The sequence below is a fragment of the Neoarius graeffei genome, chromosome 21, assembly GCF_027579695.1.
Source record: "Neoarius graeffei isolate fNeoGra1 chromosome 21, fNeoGra1.pri, whole genome shotgun sequence".
NCBI lineage: Eukaryota > Metazoa > Chordata > Actinopteri > Siluriformes > Ariidae > Neoarius > Neoarius graeffei.
This window is the reverse complement of record NC_083589.1, coordinates 47532164-47555179: the sequence shown is the minus strand read 5'-3', so window position 1 is coordinate 47555179 and position 23016 is coordinate 47532164. Positions and strand designations below refer to the sequence as shown.

The window sequence follows — 23016 nt, the reverse complement described above, 5'->3', positions numbered from 1 at the left end:
ATGTGATAATTCTTGAAAAAAAAAAAGTTCTTCCCATCAACTACTTTTATTTTGTTGCACTTTTTTTTTCCATTTTTTGGGGTTTGTTTTCGAGTAGAGTTTTTATTTCATCCTCAGTTGATTCAGCAACATTCTCCGCCATTTTGTTTTTCTCTACTCATGGTATACGAGCTGATTGGCTACTGTACTACTAGTATATCAGAGCGCACGATTGCTCATATCCAGTGAATGTAGATAGAATAAATATTACTAATTCTTTTAGACTAGCAACCTACACTGAGAAGCTGTAACTCCCAGTTCAGAAATTTTATTTCTGAAAGTCAAAAGACATAAAACAAAAAAGGTCATTCCTATGCACATAGACATTTATACCTGATGTTCTGTAGCTATGTGCCTTTACATGTTCAGATGAATTCACAACACAAACTCGGCCAAATAGGACTCAATAACTGTTTAATCACAACTGTCAACAGCATCTGTAAATCAACCCCCCCCCCAAAAAAAAAAAAAAATAGTCAAGGCAAGGAGAAAGAGGCACCACAAGCAGGAAGACAAAAAAAAAAGAAAAAACCTCACCCTTAAAAGTCAGGTTACATTTGTGTTCAGACTAAACATTTGTCATATGTTCCATTTTATTTGAAAGAATGCTTTGTTCTCTACTTGGTGTTTATTTTACCGCTCACAGGAGCACTTTGCATAGCATTTTCCTTAAACTCACGACCTCCTGATATCAAATATCATTTCAAAAACACCACATCCCTCTGTGAAAGTACACATATATAGTTCATTTCCAAGCAACAATGTTCCACTATATTTTTGAGAAGAAAAATCTCATAGTCCATGGTCTTGCTCTATCAAAACCACTGGTAGGTGGCAAAAACAGTAGCGCACAGCAGATTTCCTGGAGAGCCGTTTCAGGTAACATGCATTTCTGGAACAGGGGGATTTTTATGGGTGACTGACTGGAAGAGCATATCAGTGATTTATACGGATTATAAATAGTGCTGTTGAAGTACTGCTACTGGATAGCTTTCTGGTTGGTCGAGGCGTACCCGTCTTATTGCTAGGCTCACCTGTACGGTAATGCATCAGGCTTGACCTGAATCTAGTCATCCAGGAGTGAACTCTAAAAGGATATACATCAACATTCTAATACTTGACTGGTCTACTGAAATTCCCCTCAAAGCTCACTCTTACTAGAAGATGATTGGCCTGTGGCGCCATTTGGTTCTGACCCTTCAGGAGCAACGTTTTTTGGCTGAAAGTTGAGTGAGGCGGAGTTTATGCAGTAACGCTTTCCAGTGGGCCGGGGGCCATCGTCAAAGAGGTGTCCAAGGTGAGCGCCACACTGAAAACACGCACAAAGTTAATTCCACTTGTGTAGAGTTTGATCGCGTTCAGTTGATCCATCCATTATATTCCTGTTGTAAGTAAGTGTTTTTGTTGGTTTGATCATCAGTTACGTACCTGACTGCAGCTCGTCTCCACTCTGTGCATGCCATAAGAAAAATCATCCGTCTGTGTTATTGACTCTTCTTTGATCAGATCAAAAAAGGATGGCCATCCTGTATTTAAAAAAAAAAAAAGGAAGGACACTGTTGTGGTATGCACTGTAAATCTGTGGTGTGTGTGGTAGTGCGTGTGTGTATTTACCCTTGGTTTTAGTTTAACCTGGAAGCAGCAATAGAATGGAATCCCCCTACTACATCTTGGCTTTTCCCTCTCTGTCTTAGCACTTGGAGTGTCTTTATCTGCCAAACCACCGCTAAGCATTTATTTTTGTAACTCATTCCAGACTAGATGCTTGGCGTACCCCCTCTCCAACTTGCTTTTCACTGCTTAGCGAGATCCTTGCTTGCCTTGTAATTAAAAGGACAGAATGAAGTAATGGCCTTTATTAAACCATAAAGCACATGTCAGCATGCGCAGGGTGTCAGGATTTGCATATTTTAGAAGACAAGAGCATAGTGCCCTATAGGTTTTCATATTTAGCATGACATGAGACTACACATGTCCATGACGGAGAACAAATGTAATATTAAGATTAAGAAGGGGGGGGGAGCACAAGAATATGGCACACTGTCCACCGAAGACAGAGAACTTCTCCTGTATGTAGCACATGCTGTTACAGGTGGTTACAGTCTAACCAAAAGCCGAGGAAGTCAAATAAAAGTCGCAGAAAACGTCTGCCTAATCCTTGGTGTGGCAGGCTATCTCTGTACCGCATGGCTTTTATGTGGAAGATTTCAGCTCTCTAAAAGTGGAGCGAATGGAAAGAGCAGCCATGCCGGCTCATGGGTGGTCCTCCTCATGGCTTCCTGGGTAGCTGGCTGTAGACCTCTCGCTCTCGTACTGCTTCAGCAAATACATTTGTACATGTAGTCTTCGCCAACAAACCTTCTACATTAATATGAGCAGTAATAGCAGTTAACGACCTTGCTCTATAGACCGAAGTAACTTTGCTTCATATCTATGTGGTGCAATGAAGTATGACTTATGACTCTTGCAAGTTCTCAAGTCACGCAGAACAGTTTGAAACAATTTGAGCTTGAATTAGTCATTCACAACAGCCACTGATTCAGAGGTTATGAAGTAAAAGTTGGCAGGCACAGTGCATGTAAAAATGAAAAATATTTGACACAGCAAGCCACTCATCCCTCTCTAGTCGTTATATCCTTCGGTCGGACTTGATTCAAAACAGATTAAAATGTATTTACAAAACAAACAAACTGTACAGAGAAGCAGGAGAAGAAGAGGTCCATGTTGAAAATAACCCTACTTCAAGTTTCCACCTCCCCATCTTTATCCTGTTGTTCACCCCAAGTTCAATAACCAACAGCATGTTCCTTCTTAATTGCTAAGCGGTACCATGCACTGGTAATTCTAGGAGGCTTTTTTCCTTTTGGCCAGCTAGACATGGGGCCCTGACTGTTGAGACCATATGCTGAACATCAACACGGGCTTATTCCAGGGATCCCATGGAGCGCGAGTGCTCACGGACACAAGGTTGCTCCAGGTTGCAAAGTCGCATCATTAGCAAAAGTAGTATTATTGATGTGATCATGACAGAGTTTAGGCTTATAGGAGACGACTCACTGTTGCGATGTTATCTGTGGTTAAAAGCACCAGGCAGTTCCTCACCCCCTCCCCTACTCTGCCTCTCCCCAATCCCAGGCCCAGCACGCTTCAGCCACCCTCTCCCCCTTTCCTCCTCCCTAGCTAGGGAGGCAGTGCTTGGCCACAACTACAAAGCCACAAAATTCCACTCAGACACAGGAAGCTCTCAGGGGAATATAGAAATCCTATGAGTCAGAGCAGGAGAATCCCAGTGGATCGTTTCTGCACTGATCTAATGGAGCTTTATCGGTGGACTGAGCAGAGCAGTGAATGGAGCAGTGTAGCAGTGCTCTAACAAAACAGGAAATTGAGTCTATATGAGGCTGGCCTGCAACATGGGCTGCATACAACGCAGGAGGTTTGGCTCTGGTCTCTGCAGCGAAGACAGAAATCACTCGGTGCAAGGAAAAATCCTATTTTTCCACTGTGGGCCCACATGGTTCCTATTACAGGTTGTTTTCTGTGGGGAATTCATGCATGCTTGTAGGTTGAACGGAGATGGAATAAAAATAGCATACATAACACCACAAGAGAAAATGTTTTGGATTGCAGAGCTGTGAGACATTAACAAACTGTTCCCAGAATAGTATTCGTATTGTGTCATGCTCTGCCACAAAAAAAAAAAAAAAAAAAAATGAATTTGAAATAATACATTTTACTGGGCCCACGCCTGTGACCTTTAACACACTGCAGAGGCCTAAAACTGCAAGACTTCATTCCAAAAAACTGGTGCAAATCTCTCGTTCTTGGACCTATTAATTTGTATCCAGTGTGATAATAAAAACGTGCTCAGAGTTATGCACTAATTGCAAATGAAATGGAATGGCATTGTTTGATGTGAACAAATTAAAAGCTGGGAATTTCCAAAAGGATTACAAATGACAGCAAGCTAAAGTTTACTGCCAATGCATTAATCTCAGAGACACAGATAGCGTTCATTAAAATAACTGGCTGGATATTTTGTGGGCTTATTAAAGTCAGCGTGCTCGCCTACTTCACGCAAGTAGATTAATAAGAATGTGAACCTTTGTAGCCCACACTTAGTGCCTTATTAGACAGCAGACGGAGTACACATTCAGCCTTGCAATCAACCATAAAGAGGGCAAAAAGGTCAACCTCTCCCTTCAGAGGAGTATGAGCAACACAGAAAGAGACAGAGAGAGAAAGGGGTCAAAGGCAGCAAATTTATATTTTTGCATAGATATGGACACACGTTTCATTCTTAAAAAAGTGCAGCACTTCGATATGACTGCAAATGCAAGCAAAAGGAAGATTTCAACGAAAATTCACAAGCATTCGTAGGAAACGATACTCAAAGTGTGAATTCTTTTATAAACTGGGTGTGAAAAAACCCACACACACGCACACACACACACAGCATATCCACATCCTTAAAACAGTTAATTGTTCTGGTTAGAGAGACAGATAGAAACATACCTGAGCCAGAATCAAATTTCTTATCTGACCTGCAACATCAACAACAAAAAAATTAAATAAATAACTAAATAAATAAATAAAATAAAATATTAGGGCTTGAAAAGTTGAGCTCGTCATAGCATAGCTGTCTAAGAACAGGTTCAGATTAAGAAAGGATTACGCCTGATGGGGGACTATTTTTCTCTAATGTTAAGTCACGGTCCAACGCTGAGCTCAATCTTCCATTACAAAGCCAAGTCTTTCCCAAGTGTTTCATTTTCTCCAATCCCCCCCAAAAAAAGCAAAACAAACAAACAAACAAAAAAAAACTAGTGCTGTCAAAAATGTCACGTTATTAACGCGTTAACTTGACTCAATTTTAACGGCGATAATTTTTTTATCGCGAGATTAACGCTCTGTGACATGATGTAGGTTTTTCATAAGCTTTTGAAACTGCCAGGAACTTGGAACAGAGACTTTGCTTAGAAAAACGACAGCAGCTAGACTGTAATGCCACGCCCCGCACAGCCAGAGTCCTCTGCCCTCCCCCAAAGAGCCACGGTGCTCGGCTTAGGTTTCGTTTTCCCATCGGCGGCTCCAGCCCGAACTTGCAGTGGCTGTGACAAGACGTGTTATGCTCTGCAATAAAAAAACAAACAAACATTGGTACAACCAGTGTTCGAACTATGCCGATATTTTCGGGGGGTCCCTTTTTTTCCCTTGGGAGGGGGGGTGCTTGCGCTTGTCTCAGAGCGCGGATCTCCATCGCGCGCTCACTTCAGATATGCAAATGCTTCCCGTTACACACGATTGCTATGTCAATAAACATCATTTTGCCAATATTTTAGAGACCCCCCAACATTTCCCAAATCATGTTTTCAAGGGATCTCATGTCTGTTTCAGGGGATCTCGGATCCCCCGAGTACCCCCGTAGTTCGAACGTTGAGCAAGCCCATTCACTTTTTTATGCTGATAAGAGAATTACAATGGTTTTTCATGTGACAAAAATGTGCGATTAAATTGCGATTAATCGCGAGTTAACTATGACAGTCGCGACATTAATCGCGATTAAATATTTTACTCGCTTGACAGCACTAAAAAAGCCCCCAAAATTTGGGAAATATCTCGTGAGCAATAAATAGGCAATTTGTGCTTTCTGAGTGCATAGTTTGGAGGATGGGAGGGAGGTATGAAGGGTTTGTCTGCCTCCTTTGAGAACATTGTTCCTAAGATATGGGTTAATGCAAACCATAAATTCAGCATCCTTTGAAGCTCTCCAGCGAGCTGTGGGAAAAAGGCGACCTGGTAATGGCTCCTGGGCTGCTTTCGGACACCCTGTCAGGTAGAGTTAACCTCGTGCTGCAGCTGGGCCACGTGTGGAAAAGCCCAAACCGACCAATCACACAGCGTCAGAGATAGACAGTGTGTCCAAGCACACAAACAACTGCCAGCACTCTGTTCCTAATATCTTGTCAGCAAGCTGTGGAGGGTTTAATAAGCTCTCATCTAACTTTAAAGTAACGATATTACATATATGTGAGATGGTGCGAGCTGGACAGGAGGTGAATTATGAGAATTACTAGTGATCATTAAAAAAGGTTATTTTAAATAAATAAATAAATAAATAAATAAATATAGTGAAGACTTAAAAACTTACATAAACAGAGGGGCGCCGCAGACAACACAAGTGTACGTTCCCTCCTCTTTGTGGTCTGTGTATTCTCCCCTGAACGCACTAAAATGTACAAAGACAAGTTTAATTATTTACATGTTCCAATACAGACTTACTCAATATCTGAAAATGTTTTGCACTTGTTAAATCTATCTATCTTCACTGACCCAAAAGCCTTTACCATACACATCAACCAAACATTTTTATGGGCTGTTAACAAACTGCATTTTGTTATTCTTGCTCAACACATCTGGTTAAGAGTGTCATTAGATTCAACATGATTTATAAACAGTTTAATCTTCACCACTATGCTTAAGAGGCTGATCTGCCTGAACATGGCTGGTTTAGATCAGGCTGCAGTGAGGGCAACATGCAGAGAGAGGGAATATCTAAAAAGGGGAGCAGCTTGGTTTTGTAGCCTCTGATCGTCTGCAAGCCGCAGGCCTCAGAAAACTCAACACCCTCACCCACACGCAGACTCAGGGCCTGGGGCATTTTTCACATTCCTCCTGCCAATGGGCCGATAAATACTTTCCCCACGTGTGCTTTGCTGTGGCCGAACCCAACCAGAGAAGGGAAAAAAGGAACAGAGTTCTGCCTTTTTCTCTGCAAACATGACATGGTTTGCAGGCTGGCATAGTCAAGTCAACGCACTCGACCGCGCTCTCGTCTCCTGAGCCCAGACAGGCCAAACAGAGACGGCAACAAGCTCAGAACATTCAGGAGGCAAATATCCATCCAGCAGCACTACAGAAAGCTCATGCGACAAATCTCTGATGCATTTCATAGCCATAAATCACTAGGGCGAATGTTTTGAATATTTGTGTAGCTGTCTAAAACCAAGAAGAAGAAAAAAAAAAATCCAAAAGGTTCGAATAAAGAGTACAAGACAAACTAAAAACACTGACATAAATAGGGCCTTTAACATTTGTACCTTTTTGGACTGCCCAATACAACATTACAGTTATCTAATGTTGCAATTTGTTAATGGATCCTCTCTCTTCTTTAGTGTTCCGTCTGATGACAGGCCCGTTTACTAGAGAAGAATTACAGTAGTGGTTTCCTGTTGCCTTCTACTGGATTATTATAGAGGTTTTCTCCTCTCAACCATTCACACCTACAGGCAATTTAGAGTAGCCAGTTAACCTAACCGGGGAGGCATGGTGGTGTAGTGGTTAGCGCTGTTGCCTCACAGCAAGAAGGTCCTGGGTTCGAGCCCCGTGGCCGGCGAGGGCCTTTCTGTGCGGAGTTTGCATGTTCTCCCCGTGTCCGCGTGGGTTTCCTCCGGGTGCTCCGGTTTCCCCCACAGTCCAAAGACATGCAGGTTAGGTTAACTGGTGACTCTAAATTGACCGTAGGTGTGAATGGTTGTCTGTGTCTATGTGTCGGCCCTGTGATGACCTGGCGACTTGTCCAGGGTGTACCCCGCCTCTCGCCCATAGTCAGCTGGGATAGGCTCCAGCTTGCCTGCGACCCTGTAGAACAGGATAAAGCGGCTAGAGATAATGAGATGACAGATGAGTTAACCTAACCACATATTAGGTCTTTGGATGGTAGGGGAAAACCAGTGCACCCGGAGGAAACCCACACAGACACGGGGAGAAGATGCAAACTCCACACAGAAAGGCACCTGTTGGCCACTGGGTTTTGAACCCAGGACCTTCTTGCTGTGAGGCAGTAGTGCTAACCACTACACCACCGTGCCACCCCAATGGATCCTTGGACAACAAAATTATTATTTTAAATATCCTTAAAAAAATAAAATAAAAAACCCTCAAAATCCTTTCAAGCTCTTTCCACCATGATTTTTTTTTTTTTAAACTTTGAAACTCACTATAGTCACTTTTTTTTTTGCATTTTCAATTGTCATTAACTGTTGCATTAGGGTGTGTTAGGAGGAACAAAGGCAATGGAACCTCAGGTCAGGATTATACTCAACATGTGACTGCATACACAGCAGCTACGTGAATACGTTGTTCTTGTAATCATAACATTCGTACATCAGGAAGATTAAAAGCATTATCCACTAGATGGCACGTCAGGGCCAAAAGATCTCTGTCCAACAGGTTTCTCCTCAAAAGGTTTTACTGATGTTGATTGTTATCATCAACACGATGGTGTAGTGGTTAGCACTGTCACCTCACAGCAAGAATTGGTTCTGGGTTCGAGCACAGTGGCTGATGGGGGCCTTTCTGTGCGGAGTTTGCATGTTCTACCCGTGTCTGTGTGGGTTTCCTCCGGGAGCTCCGGTTTCCCCAACAGTCCAAAGACATGCAGGTTAGGTTAACTGGTGACTCTAAAATTGACCGTAGGTGTGTAAAAATACTTATTAGTCTAATTTCTCAAGTAAGGGCGGCACAGTAGTGTAGTGGTTAGTACTGTCCCCTCACAGCAAGAAGGTCTGGGTTCGAGCCCCGTGGCCGGCGAGGGCCTTTCTGTGTGGAGTTTGAATGTTCTCCCCGTGTCCGCGTGGGTTTCCTCCGGGTGCTCCGGTTTCCCCCACAGTCCAAAGACATGCAGGTTAGGTTAACTGGTGACTCTAAATTGACCGTAGGTGTGAATGTGAGTGTGAATGGTTGTCTGTGTCTATGTGTCAGCCCTGTGATGACCTGGCGACTTGTCCAGGGTGTACCCCGCCTTTCACCCGTAGTCAGCTGGGATAGGCTCCAGCTTGCCTGCGACCCTCTTAGAACAGGATAAAGCGGCTGGAGATGAGATGAGATTTCTCAAGTAGATTTGTAAGCTACACAACCAGTATTTTATTTTATTTATTAACCGTAGTGATGAAATTGGTTGGTGTTAATACTCCAAGCCTATCTAAAATAGAACATAAAGTACATGATTTGAAAACACAGCCCTAGTTTATTCTTCAGTCCGTTACACTATTTATGCCTGTTTTGCTTAAACGTTGCTTTAACAGTTTTGGCCATGCTCAGTTGATACTCCGAGTGAGCACAGAATAGCCATCTTTTCTATACATATTCAGAGTTAAAAGCAAGTGTAATCCTGGGCTTCTATCTTTAAAACTGCATGTCTAAAATGTCTTTGCAACTTTAACGCCTTTATAAAGTCTGGTGAACTTTAACAAGACCTTTTTCCCCCTCAGATATCGCAATATATTCCATCCACACTCACTGGATATGAGCAATCGCGTGCTCTGATTGGCTATCAGCTCATATACCCTGAATACCCTGAAAACAAAATGGTGGCGCTTTTTGCTGAACCGAGGACGAAATAAAAACTACTCAAAAACAACACCCCCCCCCCAAAAAAAAGCAACAAAATATGCAATAAAAGTATGATAGTAAGATTTTTCTTCAATTATTATAGCATTTTTCACAAACTGCTACTGCTGGTTTGTTTACATTCTAAGCGGAAATGATTTTGTCGGACGTTTTGTATTTATTAAATTTGCAAAAAATAAAGATGCTCCGTTTCTCAAAATCCAGTGAACGTGGATACAATAAAACATTTATTCCACTCAATCTCGTCGTACACGGCTTATAACCGACTCGGCGCTGTGCACCTCATCGGCTATCAGCTCATGTACGACTCAATTTCATGGAATAACTTAAGTATACGTCCAAAATAAAAATCACAATAAATAAATAAACCTAGTCTGAAACTAAACCCTACAAGATTTAAAATAAGTGTCTGAGGAAACAGTAAGAGTGACAAACCTCTGCTCTACCACGCACATTCTCACCTCTCTGTGCCCTTTTCCTGAGTAACATGGTACTGCATAGGTGTCAAGCGCTTCTTCAGCTCTTCCTGAGAGAAGCTTTGGGGCCAGGTCTTCTTGGTGTGGCATGTCCCTAGAATAAGTTGGGTAGGATACAAGTCAGTGACCTCAGGTACGCCACATAAAAACATTCATATTTCAAAAAAACAAAACAAAAACCACTACAGAAATCTGCACTGCAAAAGAATACGCAAACCAAATGAAGCCATCCTACAGCAGTTTTAAAGACGACCTGTTCCTGCGTAATTCCAAGCATGAGTCAGGGATCACTGCTCTAATGTGTGGGTCACACTTTTGCACACGATCATACATTTGTACACAGAAGCATGCACTTGGTCATGCTTGAAAATTTGAAAGCGCATTAAAATTCAGGCACACATGCTCCATTTTGGAAATCTGGGTCCTTGCTGAGCAATTTTAATTAAATGATATACAAGAGTACAAGATACGATTAATAGGAGGACCTAATTGAATAAGTGCATGTTGACTCTTGCCTGGAAAACTGTACAGCATGTGACAGTGGGTCAGTGCAAAATTATGTGCTACAGCCAAAGTATTACACTGTTCATTATTTAGTCAAATTTTTTACCTTAGGTAAACATCCAAGCCAACATTTCTTCGAAAGGAGAAACATCTACCACTACTGGCATTAGAACACGCACACAAGCTATCTAGCATTGCAACAATGGTGACATCTAGAGGGTAAATCAAAGACTGACTGAATACTTGTGCATTCATACATTATTAATACTGGAATATTATAATATATATTTTATAACCCTAGAGAGTAAAACAGAGTAAAGAAGCAAAAGGAGAGAATAAAACCAAGTTAAAATTTTATTTGGGGGGGGGGGGGGGGGGAGGCATTCATACCCCACTTAACAATAAGACAACTGCGGAATGCAGTAAAATACAACATAATCCCAATTAATTTTAAACTAATACTAATTTAGCCCCCCCTCACTGGATAAGACTGCTTTCATTGTGCATGTGAGGCCCGTGGTGGTTCAACACCTCAGTGTTATTTTCAGTGCTTCTGCTTTGGTGAAGGCCATATGTTGGGAGACTGGCGCTCCTGTCACTTGTGCTATGCGGGGAATTCCTCCCCACAAGATTGAAACCATGTGAAAGGAGGAAATAATGGGGTCTTTAAAGGGTCCCATTGGTGAATGGGCTCCATTGATCGGTCTCTCTGTCCAGTGAGTACAAAGTTACTTCTGACACAAATTCTGAGAAGACCCCCATATTCTCATAGGGAGAGGATTTCTGGATCCTATTAGACAGACATACTCACACAGAAAAGGAAAGTGAGAAAGAGTGTGAGACAGAGAGAGAGAGAGCGTGCAAAAGAAAGAACAGAAAAAAAGTCAAAGGAAGAGCGAAAGAAAGAACGAACTTGAAGCTACGTCTAAATAACCTGTAAAATTTGCTCAGTGACACTGGATTCAAATTCTCCAGCACCTTTTCTCATGTTTAATGTATCGTCCCTAAGGGCAAATGCATTTTCTGCCTTAATTATTCCATCCTGCCATCGAAAGCCAGGTTCTACTGGCACTGATAAGTCACAACGCTCAACCTATTTTGGTACCACGTAATTCATGAAAAACAGCAAAACCATTTGAAGCTCAGCTGTGCATGCAAGCTTAAAAGGAAGGTAAGAAAAATGTTAGATGTTAATCCATGAACAACTGAAGAATCTAGTCTAGGAAAGAGAATGATGAAATCTGGCAGCAAGGGGTTGTCAAATACAGGAAAAGCAACACCCCCGGTGCTGTTTTTCTAATTTGCAGGTGCACGCTAATTAAGTTAGATATTAGAGCTCCCAAGTGAAAAAATTTTTTTGAAAACCAGAATCTTGGCACTAAATCCATATGGTGGCTTTTCCTGTAAGCGACGTCATCTTGTACCCCTTGCTCACGCAAACACTCACGATTGCGCACACAGAGGAAAGCCGTGTGTTAGACCTCGCAGAGGCAGAGCACGCTACACACACTGCACACACTGCAAACACACACAGCTTCCAGTGGACCTGAGGGAAGCCCGCAGGCCTTGAGTTTAACAGGTTGGCTTTTGGTCACCAAATGCAGAAGATTGAACCCAGACATGGATGCCGCTACCAGGGTGGATGCTGCTGCAGGACAGACAACAGGCTCAGGCTAGAAAACAAAAACAAAGGCGGGGTATGGGAAGGACAGAAAAATAAAACACATGTCAGCAGGGTCAGTCACAGAGTCGGACACATACAGCAGAGAGGTCAACCTTAGGATAGTCTCAACCTCAGATGATCCTTATGTCATGGACAAAAGATGAACAACAGTGTCTCTTTTGTATACTTTTCTGGCCACAACCTTCAGAACGTTGAAGTTTAAAGTCTGAGTAATTCTCTACACTTCTGTGCACACATATCCAGCAAGAAAGAAAACGATGAGCGACACAATGAACATTTTGAAGCAAGTTATAGTCAGTGGGCTGAAAAACCCATTAGTGGAATCCAGTCTTTAAAAGTATTATTATACAGTCAGTAGTTCGTAAATGAGATTCTTGTGTGTTTACCAACAGGTTATGAAAAAAGGTATGAGGCTGGTCATCTGTCCTGTCAGTCAAGTTGCCTCATACAGACTACATGATGAAGCTAGAGGTCTGGCTTGTGAGACTAATCCTAAAAATGACCAAACATCTTTCAAGCAAGGGCAAGACCTTTAATGAGGAAAAAAAAGAAAGAAAGACACAAAAAGCGAGTAAATGTTGTGAGCAGAACATGAAGCACCTCAGTCGAAATGAAAACCTTGCAGATGTTGTATTTTCCAGACTACAAGATGCTCCAGAGTATACCACTGCTTAAAATAATATAAAATATAGAAATTTATACACACTGATCACCCATCACATTAAAACCACCTGCCTAATATTGTGTAGGTCCCGCTTGCGCCACCAAAACAGCACTGAATCGTCAAGACGCAGACTCCATAAGCCCTCTGAAGGTGTGCCGTGATATCTGGCGCCAAGATGTTCACAGCAGATCCTTTAAATCCTGAAAAGTTGTGAGGTGGGGTCTCCATGGATTGGACTTGTTGGTCCAGCACGTTCCAGAGACGCTTAATCGGATTGAGAACTTGGAGGCCAAATCAACACCTTGAATTCTTCATCATGTTCCTCAAACCATTCCTGAACAATTTTTTGCAGTGTGGCAGGGAGCATTATCCTGCTGGGGGCAGCCATGGCCTAAAGGTTAGAGAAGTAGCCTTGGGCCCAAAGGGTCACCGGTTTGAGCAAGGCACCGAAACTCCAACTGCTGGGTATGTGCGTGCTCATTGTACGTTGCTCTGGATAAGAGCTAGGGATGTCCCGATCCGATCATGTGATCGGAAATCGGGCCCGATCACATGGTTTCAGACTCGATCGGAATCGGGCATTGCCTCCCGATCAGAGATCGGATATATATCTATGTAATATATTCTCATTTTTAACACATCAATAACTATGCGTTGGCACAGAGTGAGACCAGACCTCTTGTCTCAACACAGCAACATCAACGCGTGCGGCATGACATCACTTTGTAGCGGAGACGCTATTGGTTATTGGCTGCCTGTTGCCGGCAAAGTTGAACACGGAAGCAGTTCGAAGCGGAAAGCAAAGCATGAGATCTTTTTTTTTTTTCGTTGGATGACAAAAGAAACGGGCTCAAACCTGAAAGGGTAGAAATGCTTGTTTTCATCAAGAAAAACGTTCATTTCCTTAATTGAAATTACTGTACACCACTGTGAGATGCGTTCTTAAAAGCAAATTACTGGCACTGTGGCACTTTATTTTTTTTTATTTGTTTACATTCCTGCCAGGTATTTTAAGGTTATTTTTTTTAATTTGTTATTTATTGTTCAAACTGCCTCACGTAAGTGCTCTGTTTGCTAACGGAGTTGTTGGATGTTAAAATAAGGTGTTAAATAAAAAATGAGGAACATCCTGGATCCGTTTCTTTCCTCGTCTTTATTTTTTATGGATTATAAGAAGTATCGGATCGGGACTCGGTATCGGCAGATACTCAAAATCAAATGATCGGTATCGGATCGGAGGGCAAAAAAACCTGATCGGGACATCCCTAATAAGAGCGTCTGCTAAATGCATGGAATGTAATGTAACGTAGTGCTGAAAGAGGCTACTGCTATTATAAAACACCATTGCTGTGAAGAGGTGTACTTGGTCTGCAACTCTGTTTAGGTAGGCGGTCTGTGTCAAAGTAACATCCACATGAATGCCAGGACCCAAGGTTTCCTGCAAGAACATTGCTGAGACCAGAACCATAGCATTACATCACACTGTGTCCAACTTGCCTTCTTTCCCAGGTAGACATGCACACACACACACACCTGGCTGTCTACATGATGTCAAAACAAATGTGATTCATCAGACCAGGCCACCTTCTTTCATTGCTCCATGGTCCAGTTCTGACACTCATGTGCCCATTATCGGCTCTTCCGGCAGGGGTCAGCATGGACAGCTCAATACACAGCAAGCTGCATATTTTGACACTTTTCTATCATAGCCAACATTAACTTTTTCAGCAATTTGTCCTACAGTAGCTCTTCAGTGTTCAGTAGTTCTAAAACACTCAAACCACTCCATCTGGTACCAACAACTATTCCATGGTCAAAGACACAAAATTCACATTCCCCCCCATTCTGATGTTTGATGTGAACATTAACTGAAGCACTTGACCTGCATCTGAAGGCATGTACAGGTCTCATCTCATCTCATTATCTCTAGCCGCTTTATCCTGTTCTACAGGGTCGCAGGCAAGCTGGAGCCTATCCCAGCTGACTACGGGCGAAAGGCGGGGTACACCCTGGACAAGTCACCAGGTCATCACAGGGCTGACACATAGACACAGACAACCATTCACACTCACATTCACACCTACGGTCAATTTAGAGTCACCAGTTAACCTAACCTGCATGTCTTTGGACTGTGGGGGAAACCGGAGCACCCGGAGGAAACCCACGCGGACACGGGGAGAACATGCAAACTCTGCACAGAAAGGCCCTCGCCGGCCACGGGGCTCGAACCCGGACCTTCTTGCTGTGAGGCGACAGCGCTAACCACTACACCACCGTGCCACCCGCATGTACAGGTGTTCCTAATAAAGTGGACCATGAATATGTAAGGTATAATATACAGCATCATTATTGTGAAATAAACCCCGACAGGGTGAGATGCAGGATTCTAACTTGAAGTGGAGGGGTTCTGAATCGCCCTGAAGAGAATTATTTCACAATATTGTCTGGTTCACTGTGCATTATCCCACTTAGTACACGGCTACTTACTAAAGAAATCAATAAACTGGCACAAAATATCGATGTGAATTTTTTTTTTTTTGCTACAACCAACGACATGGTCCATAGCAACAGTCCATTATACAGAAATAACAGAATGCCGTAAACAAACCAATCAGAATCGATTATCCAACAAAGTCATGTAATAAATACAGTACCAGTCAAAAGTTTGGACACTCCTAATTCAATAGGTTCTTTCCCCCCCATTATTTTTATTAGTTAAAAAAGGTCATCTCATGTCTAAAAGTAACGATGGATGTCGTTTCTCTTTACTAGTTGAGTGGTTCTTGACATAATATGGATTACTACAGTTGTGGAATAGGGCCATTTTTATTATTTACTGTTTGATCTCAAACGCATTAAGAAATTAACAAATTGCACTAATTAACTTTTAACGAGGTACCTGTTAACTGAAAAGCATTCCAGGTGACTACCTCATGAAGCCGGTTAAGATAATGCTGATAGTGTGTAAAGCATCATCAAGGTAAATGTGGCTTTAAGGAATCTAAAATATGAAACATTTTATTTTTAAACACTTGTTTTTTTGTTTACCACATAATTCCATCAATCTGAGATCTTCAGTTTTGTTCAACAATGTAGAAAAGAGTCAAAATACAAAAAAAACAAACAAACTATGAACGACTAGGTGTGTCCAAACCTTTGGTACTGTATGTATAAAACACTCAGATTCTGTTTGAACCCTTGTACATAACGCAGAGGTTTCGAAACAGAAGTGCATGTTCAGTTCACGGTGAATGATCCAATCTACGAACCTTTTATTTATGTCTTGCATCTTACAGTCTGGAAAATACAGTTTACAATGCAGTAACGATTTAGGTAGAAAGCAGAAATACTAGAAGAAGGGGAAAGAAAAAGGCAGGAGTTAATTTAAAAAAAAGGGAAGAGTTACATTTATTTAAAAAAAAAAAAAAAACCTGTTGTACATGAAGACCAAGATCTAGGAATAAACTATTTCAAAACACACACCATAACCATTTTTCCAGCAAACCAGTCATGTTTGAGAAAGAAAAAAAAGTTTTATATGCGTGAGAACATTTAGTGTGTTATGGGTTGTATAGATTACAGCTAACAAAAGCGTTTATGTGTACAGCAGAGAGTCTTCATGATAAGAGCATGTTTGAGAAGACATCTGGGGAGATGTGCAAAATTCCTGGCCATTGTCAAATCAGTGGCTCCTCTGGCTGTAGCACATGATAAACCCTCAGTGAACTGTAGATGACAGGAAGTGAAGTAGCCTAAACACTGAGACACTGTCTAATAACATGGACCATGGTACCTAGAGGCTAATATACTACCTATTTATTTTGTTTGCTTGGTGGAAAAGACGCATATAAATTAGGCTTTGAGTCAACCAAACTTCAATGGCCAAATTGTGGCCTAAATGCAAATTACAAAACCTGAATCCTCTCATTAGCGATCATAACTCCTCTCATTAGCCATTTCCCTCAACTGGTCACACAGACAGACATCTTAAGTTACAGTACCTAGTGAAATGGGTGAGGTGACATTTAGGACTCGGCCAATTTTCATAGTGGAGCTCGAGTACTGGAGAGTGGCCACTGGGGCCAAAGCGCGGAGAAGACGGCATGCCATCGCGCCTGTGGTGTAGCGAATTCAAGCAGAGATAGTGCAGCTACAAGGAAGAAGAGTGGGCCAGGGTCATTCAGCACAGATGGGGGAAACTACAGAATCAAAGAAGTGCAGTGTTATAATGCTAAAATGAGCTATTGCGATCTAAATTAACAGGGCTCAATACACCAGTATGTATTAAAAGCAAACTGAGGAAAAGGGAACACAACCTGAGAGTGAGAGGTGGGAAATATCTAAGGGTAGAATTTATGTGAAAGGAGGTCCATCTAGTGGACACAGTGAGACAGAAGAGAGATATTTTCATCTCCTGGGCTAATGACTGTTGAATAATTCAGCTGAGTCTGCATGTGCAACATTAATGCAACAAGTAGCTTTGTTCTTCAAATAGACCCATCAAACTATAGACAATAGGTTAAAATTAGAATACATTTATTTTTATTGGAGCATTTATTCAGTATTAACAAATATTTATCCAACTCTAGCAATGATTTCACAGGTAATTTAACTTAAGGAATTTGCATCATTCACTACTTGGTGATGTAAAAAAAAAAAAAAGGCAGTCGGTTGAGCCATCATGACATTCATGTAAATGATTTATTGGAGTCAGGGAAGGCCACATTTAAAAAATACACAGCCATGAGCTCTTAGCATAGGCTATAATTAGCTGGGTATGCTCGGTTCTACGCTTGACCTTGTAACGTGTGCAATTGTTCCAAACTTAAAGTTTTTTTTCTTCTGTCAGCCCAAACACCTATAACCATCATCATCATTCTAACTGAATATTACAAAAGCATTCAATAATGTTGACTGGTATGTACTTTGCTTATTTTAATCAAATTCTGAGATGATTAGTCTTGTTTATGACTCACCCTGATGTATAATTTGTTCTGCACAGACGCTGAGTCACTTTGGCTTAAAAAGCAAGACTTTCAGGAAGAGAGACAGTCAAGAGTTAAAGCAATGCCACGTCCAATACAAAACGGTCCTTATTTCCTCTGTAATGATAAACTGGGAGACTGGCTATCGTTACGATCCGGACATGAGAAAGCAAGAGTTAATAATCATTAAGGGAAGGTCAGAAATCCTGGTAAAATGGAGTTGCTCCTGTAGATTTATATGACCTTATATGGCTGTAAGAGAGAGAGAGAGAGAGAGAGAGAGACCGACATTATATAAACTCTGCAGCAAATGTTTCCTATTCATCCAAGTGGATTTGCATTCCTGCATTAGGAACATAACCTGGTATTGAGCATCAGTATAAAAAGCTTGTTTTGTGTTAAAAATCTAGCCCAGCCAAGGCAGACTCTCCAATGGAAAATCCAGCGTGGTCTGTCCAGCTGTTGGACCATCTTTACCAGATGGTAACCACTGGTCACACCACTGCTACGTCACAGAAGGTAAACTTCTAAGAAAATAAGACAATTAGAAAATCTCAAATTCAAATAATGAAACTGGAAGGTCACCGAGCGTCTGGCAAAGAAGGTGTACCAGCTCAGCCTGTGTTCTGGTAGCTGATCAGATTAAGCTGGATTTTAGTTACAGAAGGGTCTTGGCACACTGTTTTGCATTATATATATATATATATATATATATATATATATATATATATATATATATATATATATATATATAAACAACCTATGTAATTCATTGTAATGATGTTTAAAGAAGATTATATTATATAGACACACACACATATATCCCTACAGGACATAGTCATGATAAAAATCAACCTGGTCTCCTTTAGTATGAACAAGTCATTTCTCAAGGCGTTATTTATTACTCATTAGCTAGTTGCTATAGCAACAACGGTGCAGACCGACACTGCACGCGCAGTTAGCCAGTTAGCAAGCAAAACAGTGTTGCTAACGCGAGCTCTGACAGTAGGGTTAGCCAGCTAGAAATAAATAACACCTCAGTACAACTCAGTTGTTATCCCAAACGACGTCTATCACGCTGACAACGTGGAGGGGGGGAGAAAAAAGTGTAAACGTTTTTTGTCCACGCCGAGAAAAAGACGAATGCATTCCCAATGCTATATACTGTATAGATATATATATATAGATACACTACAGCTAGCTTTAAAAGTGCGCATGCGCGTTCAGGTATCTAATTATAAATCGTTATTAAAGGACAGAACTTACCAGTGAAAAGAAAAACAGCTACGAAAGACAGGTAAAGCGTGAGAAGTGGACCGGTTCGGAGATGCATCTGTTTGACAGCAGAGTCACTGTGGACTTGTTAGGTAATGACAAGTGCATTGTGGGAAAATTCCTCACGCGCTCCTGTCATCTCCAAATATGAGCAATAACGGCCATTTATTCGCACGCGCACACAAATAGCTCACAAACCAATACCCAGCAGGAAGCTATAGAGAATATCACTGTATCAGCCATTAGGGTTTTAACCCCTGAACTGTCTGTCTCAAATTCAGCTCTTATTCACTCAGAGTCATTTAAATCTGAGTCCAAGGAATATTTTAGCCAGAAATCGTAATTAATTTTTTTGGGGGTTTGTTTGTTTGTTTGTTTGTTTGTTCCCCCCTCCATAAATGTAACCGATTTGTAGTTTGGCTAATGCTGCTAGCAAGTATAAGGGGACGCTAACACTATACACACAGTGGTGCTTGAAAGTTTGTGAACCCTTTAGAATTTTCTAGATTTCTGCATAAATATGACCTAAAACATCATCAGATTTTCACACAAGTCCTAAAAGTAGATAAAGAGAACCCAGTTAAATAAATGAGACAAAAAATATTATACTTGGTCATTTATTTATTGAGGAAAAATGAGCCGATATTATCTGAGAGTGGCAAAAGTATGAATGGAATATATCCGATATACCACAAAAAAGCCAGTCAATATTTATTGTACCTTTAGGGGTACAATGACTTGTCATTGTGGTAGTACCCTCTCTAAGGTACTTATCTGTACACTTTATATCCTGCTTGGGCCCATATATGTACATTTTTGTCCCTAAAAAGTACAAACAGTTACCTTAAAGTGCCATTCCACCATTGGATGTATTCTTTGGCATAAAATACAATATATTTTGACAACATATATAAATGGTATCACTAGATAGAGAAATCTTTTAGCTATATCAAACATAATTTTTTGACAACGACAAGTATATTCATTTTGCGACCAAAGTCACCTACCCTTTTAATTTCCGCGCGTGATGTCATCGGCAGGTTCCCCTTCTTGTGTACCACGTTACGTGTGACGTGGCACATATTATCAGCAATGGCGGATAGAACGCGATAAAAAATAATACCAATAAATCTAGCTAATACCAATAAATCTAGCTAACTGAAAGATTAACTCAAAATGTTTCGCAATTTTTTTGGCCCCCATATACGAGGAGAAATGACTCTCTCACTTTGGGGGTTTCCTGGTCTAAAAATAGACCGACACGTGGTACACAAGAAGGGGAACCTGCTGATGACATCACGTTTCACTACCGCGCGGAAATTAAAAGGGTAGGTGACTTTGGTCGCAAAATTAATATACTTGTCGTTGTCAAAAAATTATGTTTGATATATCATTTTGAAGCTAAAAGATTTCTCTGTCTAGTCATGTTGTCATAAAATATATTGTATTTTATGCCAAAGAATACATCCAATGGTGGAATGGCACTTTAAGGTCTAACAATGAGCCCTAGGAGGTACGAGTGTCAATTGTACCTTGGGGGACAGAAATGGACTCCTACTGTACCCTTATTTCTGACGGTGTGAATGTAAACATAGCATACTATTAGATAGATTAGCTTATACCATATATGGACATAACGGTGATATTGGGATAGCAGCCAGGTAGTCGACTAGCGACAAAAAATTTAAATACTGTAATATACAGTAGTGCTTGAAAGTTTGTGAACCCTTTAGAATTTTCTATATTTCTGCATAAATATGACCTAAAACAACATCAGATTTTCACACAAGTCCTAAAAGTAGATAAAGAGAACCCGGTTAAACAAATGAGACAAAAATATTATACTTGGTCATTTATTTATTGAGGAAAATGATCCAATATTACATATCTGTGAGTGGCAAAAGTATGTGAACCTCTAGGATTAGCAGTTAATTTGAAGGTGAAATTGGTATTTTCAATCAATGGGATGACAATCAGGTGTGAGTGGGCACCCTGTTTTATTTAAAGAACAGGGATCTATCAAAGTCTGATCTTCACAACACATGTTTGTGGAAGTGTATCATGGCACGAACAAAGGAGATTTCTGAGGACCTCAGAAAAAGCGTTGTTGATGCTCATCAGGCTGGAAAAGGTTACAAAACCATCTCTAAAGAGTTTGGACTCCACCAATCCACAGGCAGACAGACTGTGTACAAATGGAGGAAATTCAAGACCATTATTACCCTCCCCAGGAGTGGTCAACCAACAAAGATCACTCCAAGAGCAAGATGTGTAATAGTCGGCAAGGTCACAAAGGACCCCAGGGTAACTTCTAAGCAACTGAAGGCCTCTCTCACATTGGCTAATGTTAATGTTCATGAGTCCACCATCAGGAGAACACTGAACAACAATGGTGTGCATGGCAGGGTTGCAAGGAGAAAGCCACTGCTCTCCAAAAAGAACATTAGCAAACTGCAGACAAGCAGCAAAGATCAAGTGCACAAACCAGGAGGCTATTGGAAAAATGTTCGGTGGATGGATGAGACCAAAATAGAACTTTTGTTTAAATGAGAAGCGTTATGTTTGGAGAAAGGAAAACACTACATTCCAGCATAAGAACCTTATCCTATCTGTGAAACTTGGTGGTGGTAGTATCATGGTTTGGGCCTGTTTTGCTGCATCTGGGCCAGGATGACTTGCCATCATTGATGGAATAATGAATTCTGAATTATACCAGCAAATTCTAAAGGAAAATATTAGGACATCTGTCCATGAACTGAATCTCAAGAGAAGGTGGGTCATGCAACAAGATAACGACCCTAAGCACACAAGTCATTCTACCAAAGAATGGTTAAAGAACAATCAAGTTAATGTTTTGGAATGGCCAAGTCAAAGTCCTGACCTTAATCCAATAGAAATGTTGTGGAAGGACCTGAAGCGAGCAGTTCATGTGAGGAAACCTACCAACATCCCAGAGTTGAAGCTGTTCTGTACAGAGGAATGGGCTAAAATTCCTCCAAGCCAGTGTGCAGGACTGATCAACAGTTACTAGAACCGTTTAGTTGCAGTTATTGCTGCACAAGGGGGTCACACCAGATACTGAAAGCAAAGGTTCACATACTTTTTCCACTCACAGATATGTAATATTGGATCATTTTCCTCAATAAATAAATTAATAACTAAATAAATATAAATAACTGGGCTCTCTTTATCTACTTTTAGGACTTGTGTGAAAATCTGATGTTTTAGGTCATATTTATGAAGAAATATAGAAAATTCTAAAGGGTTCACAAACTTTCAAGCACTACTGTATATTACAGTATTTAAATTTTTTGTCACTAGTAGACTACCTGGCTGCTATCCCAATATCACTGTTATGTCCATATATGATATAAGCTAATCTATCTAATAGTATGCTATGTTTACATTCACACCATCAGAAATAAGGGTACAGGAGGAGTCCATTTCTGTCCCCCAAGGTACAACTGACACTCATACCTCCTAGGGCTCATTGTTAAATCTTAAGGTAACTGTTTGTACTTTTTAGGGACAAAAATGTACATATATGGGCCCAAGCAGGATATAAAGTGTACAAATAAGTACCTTAGAGAGGGTACTACCACAATAAGTCATTGTACCCCTAAAGGTACAATAAATATTGACTGGCTTTTTTGTGGTATATCGGATATATTCCATTCAGGTAGCATGCTACTGAACGAGTCAAAGACTCGTTCAATATCATGCTAGTTGAATGGAATATATCCGATATATCACAAAAAAGCCATTATTATTCATACACATTCCTTTCAGTTCAACACATCTTTCTCTTTCAAAATCTTCTGTATTTAACGAAGTAAACCTGGCAGCCATGTTTGCTTACAAATTGTCACAGTCGCTCATTAGCGCGGAAGTTTTACGTCTCTGATGTATGTCATCATGTTATCCTGACAACCATGCAATATCGTAAACCATATTCAACGCTCATTCTCCACTGGGTAG

The 23016-nt window shown here is 40.9% G+C and overlaps 1 protein-coding gene across 11 annotated transcripts; it reads right to left on the bottom strand.

Moving 5' to 3' along the window:
- Positions 1 to 436: 436 nt before the first annotated feature.
- msrb3 (methionine sulfoxide reductase B3) lies at positions 437 to 19119 on the bottom strand. 11 transcript variants are annotated; one of them, XM_060903271.1, is made up of 10 exons: positions 19030 to 19118; positions 18125 to 18290; positions 17755 to 18015; positions 17095 to 17151; positions 16780 to 16977; positions 9912 to 10020; positions 6191 to 6268; positions 4555 to 4583; positions 1468 to 1565; positions 437 to 1348 (listed from the first exon to the last, which is right to left on the bottom strand). In XM_060903271.1, exons 5-10 carry the CDS (start codon positions 16886 to 16888, stop codon positions 1181 to 1183), a joined length of 591 nt encoding a protein of 196 aa, XP_060759254.1. In that variant the 5' UTR covers positions 16889 to 16977; positions 17095 to 17151; positions 17755 to 18015; positions 18125 to 18290; positions 19030 to 19118; the 3' UTR covers positions 437 to 1180. The 11 variants fall into 11 exon arrangements, with proteins under 11 accessions (XP_060759254.1, XP_060759252.1, XP_060759256.1 ...); XM_060903269.1 differs by lacking the exon at positions 17095 to 17151; XM_060903273.1 differs by lacking the exon at positions 17095 to 17151 and having other exon boundaries at positions 16780 to 16928.
- Positions 19120 to 23016: the final 3897 nt, after the last annotated feature.

What these genes read in the sequence shown, in the direction of transcription:
- msrb3 (XM_060903272.1), bottom strand. Translation starts at nt 16,888, where the DNA reads ATGGCATGCCGTCTTCTCCGCGCTTTGGCCCCAGTGGCCACTCTCCAG. An exon ending in TGCGGCGCCCCTCTGTTTAT is followed by an intron (nt 4,584 to 6,190) that starts GTAAGTTTTTAA and finishes TTGATGTTGCAG; the next exon opens with GTCAGATAAGAAATTTGATT. An exon ending in TGGAGACGAGCTGCAGTCAG is followed by an intron (nt 1,349 to 1,467) that starts GTACGTAACTGA and finishes GCGTGTTTTCAG; the next exon opens with TGTGGCGCTCACCTTGGACA.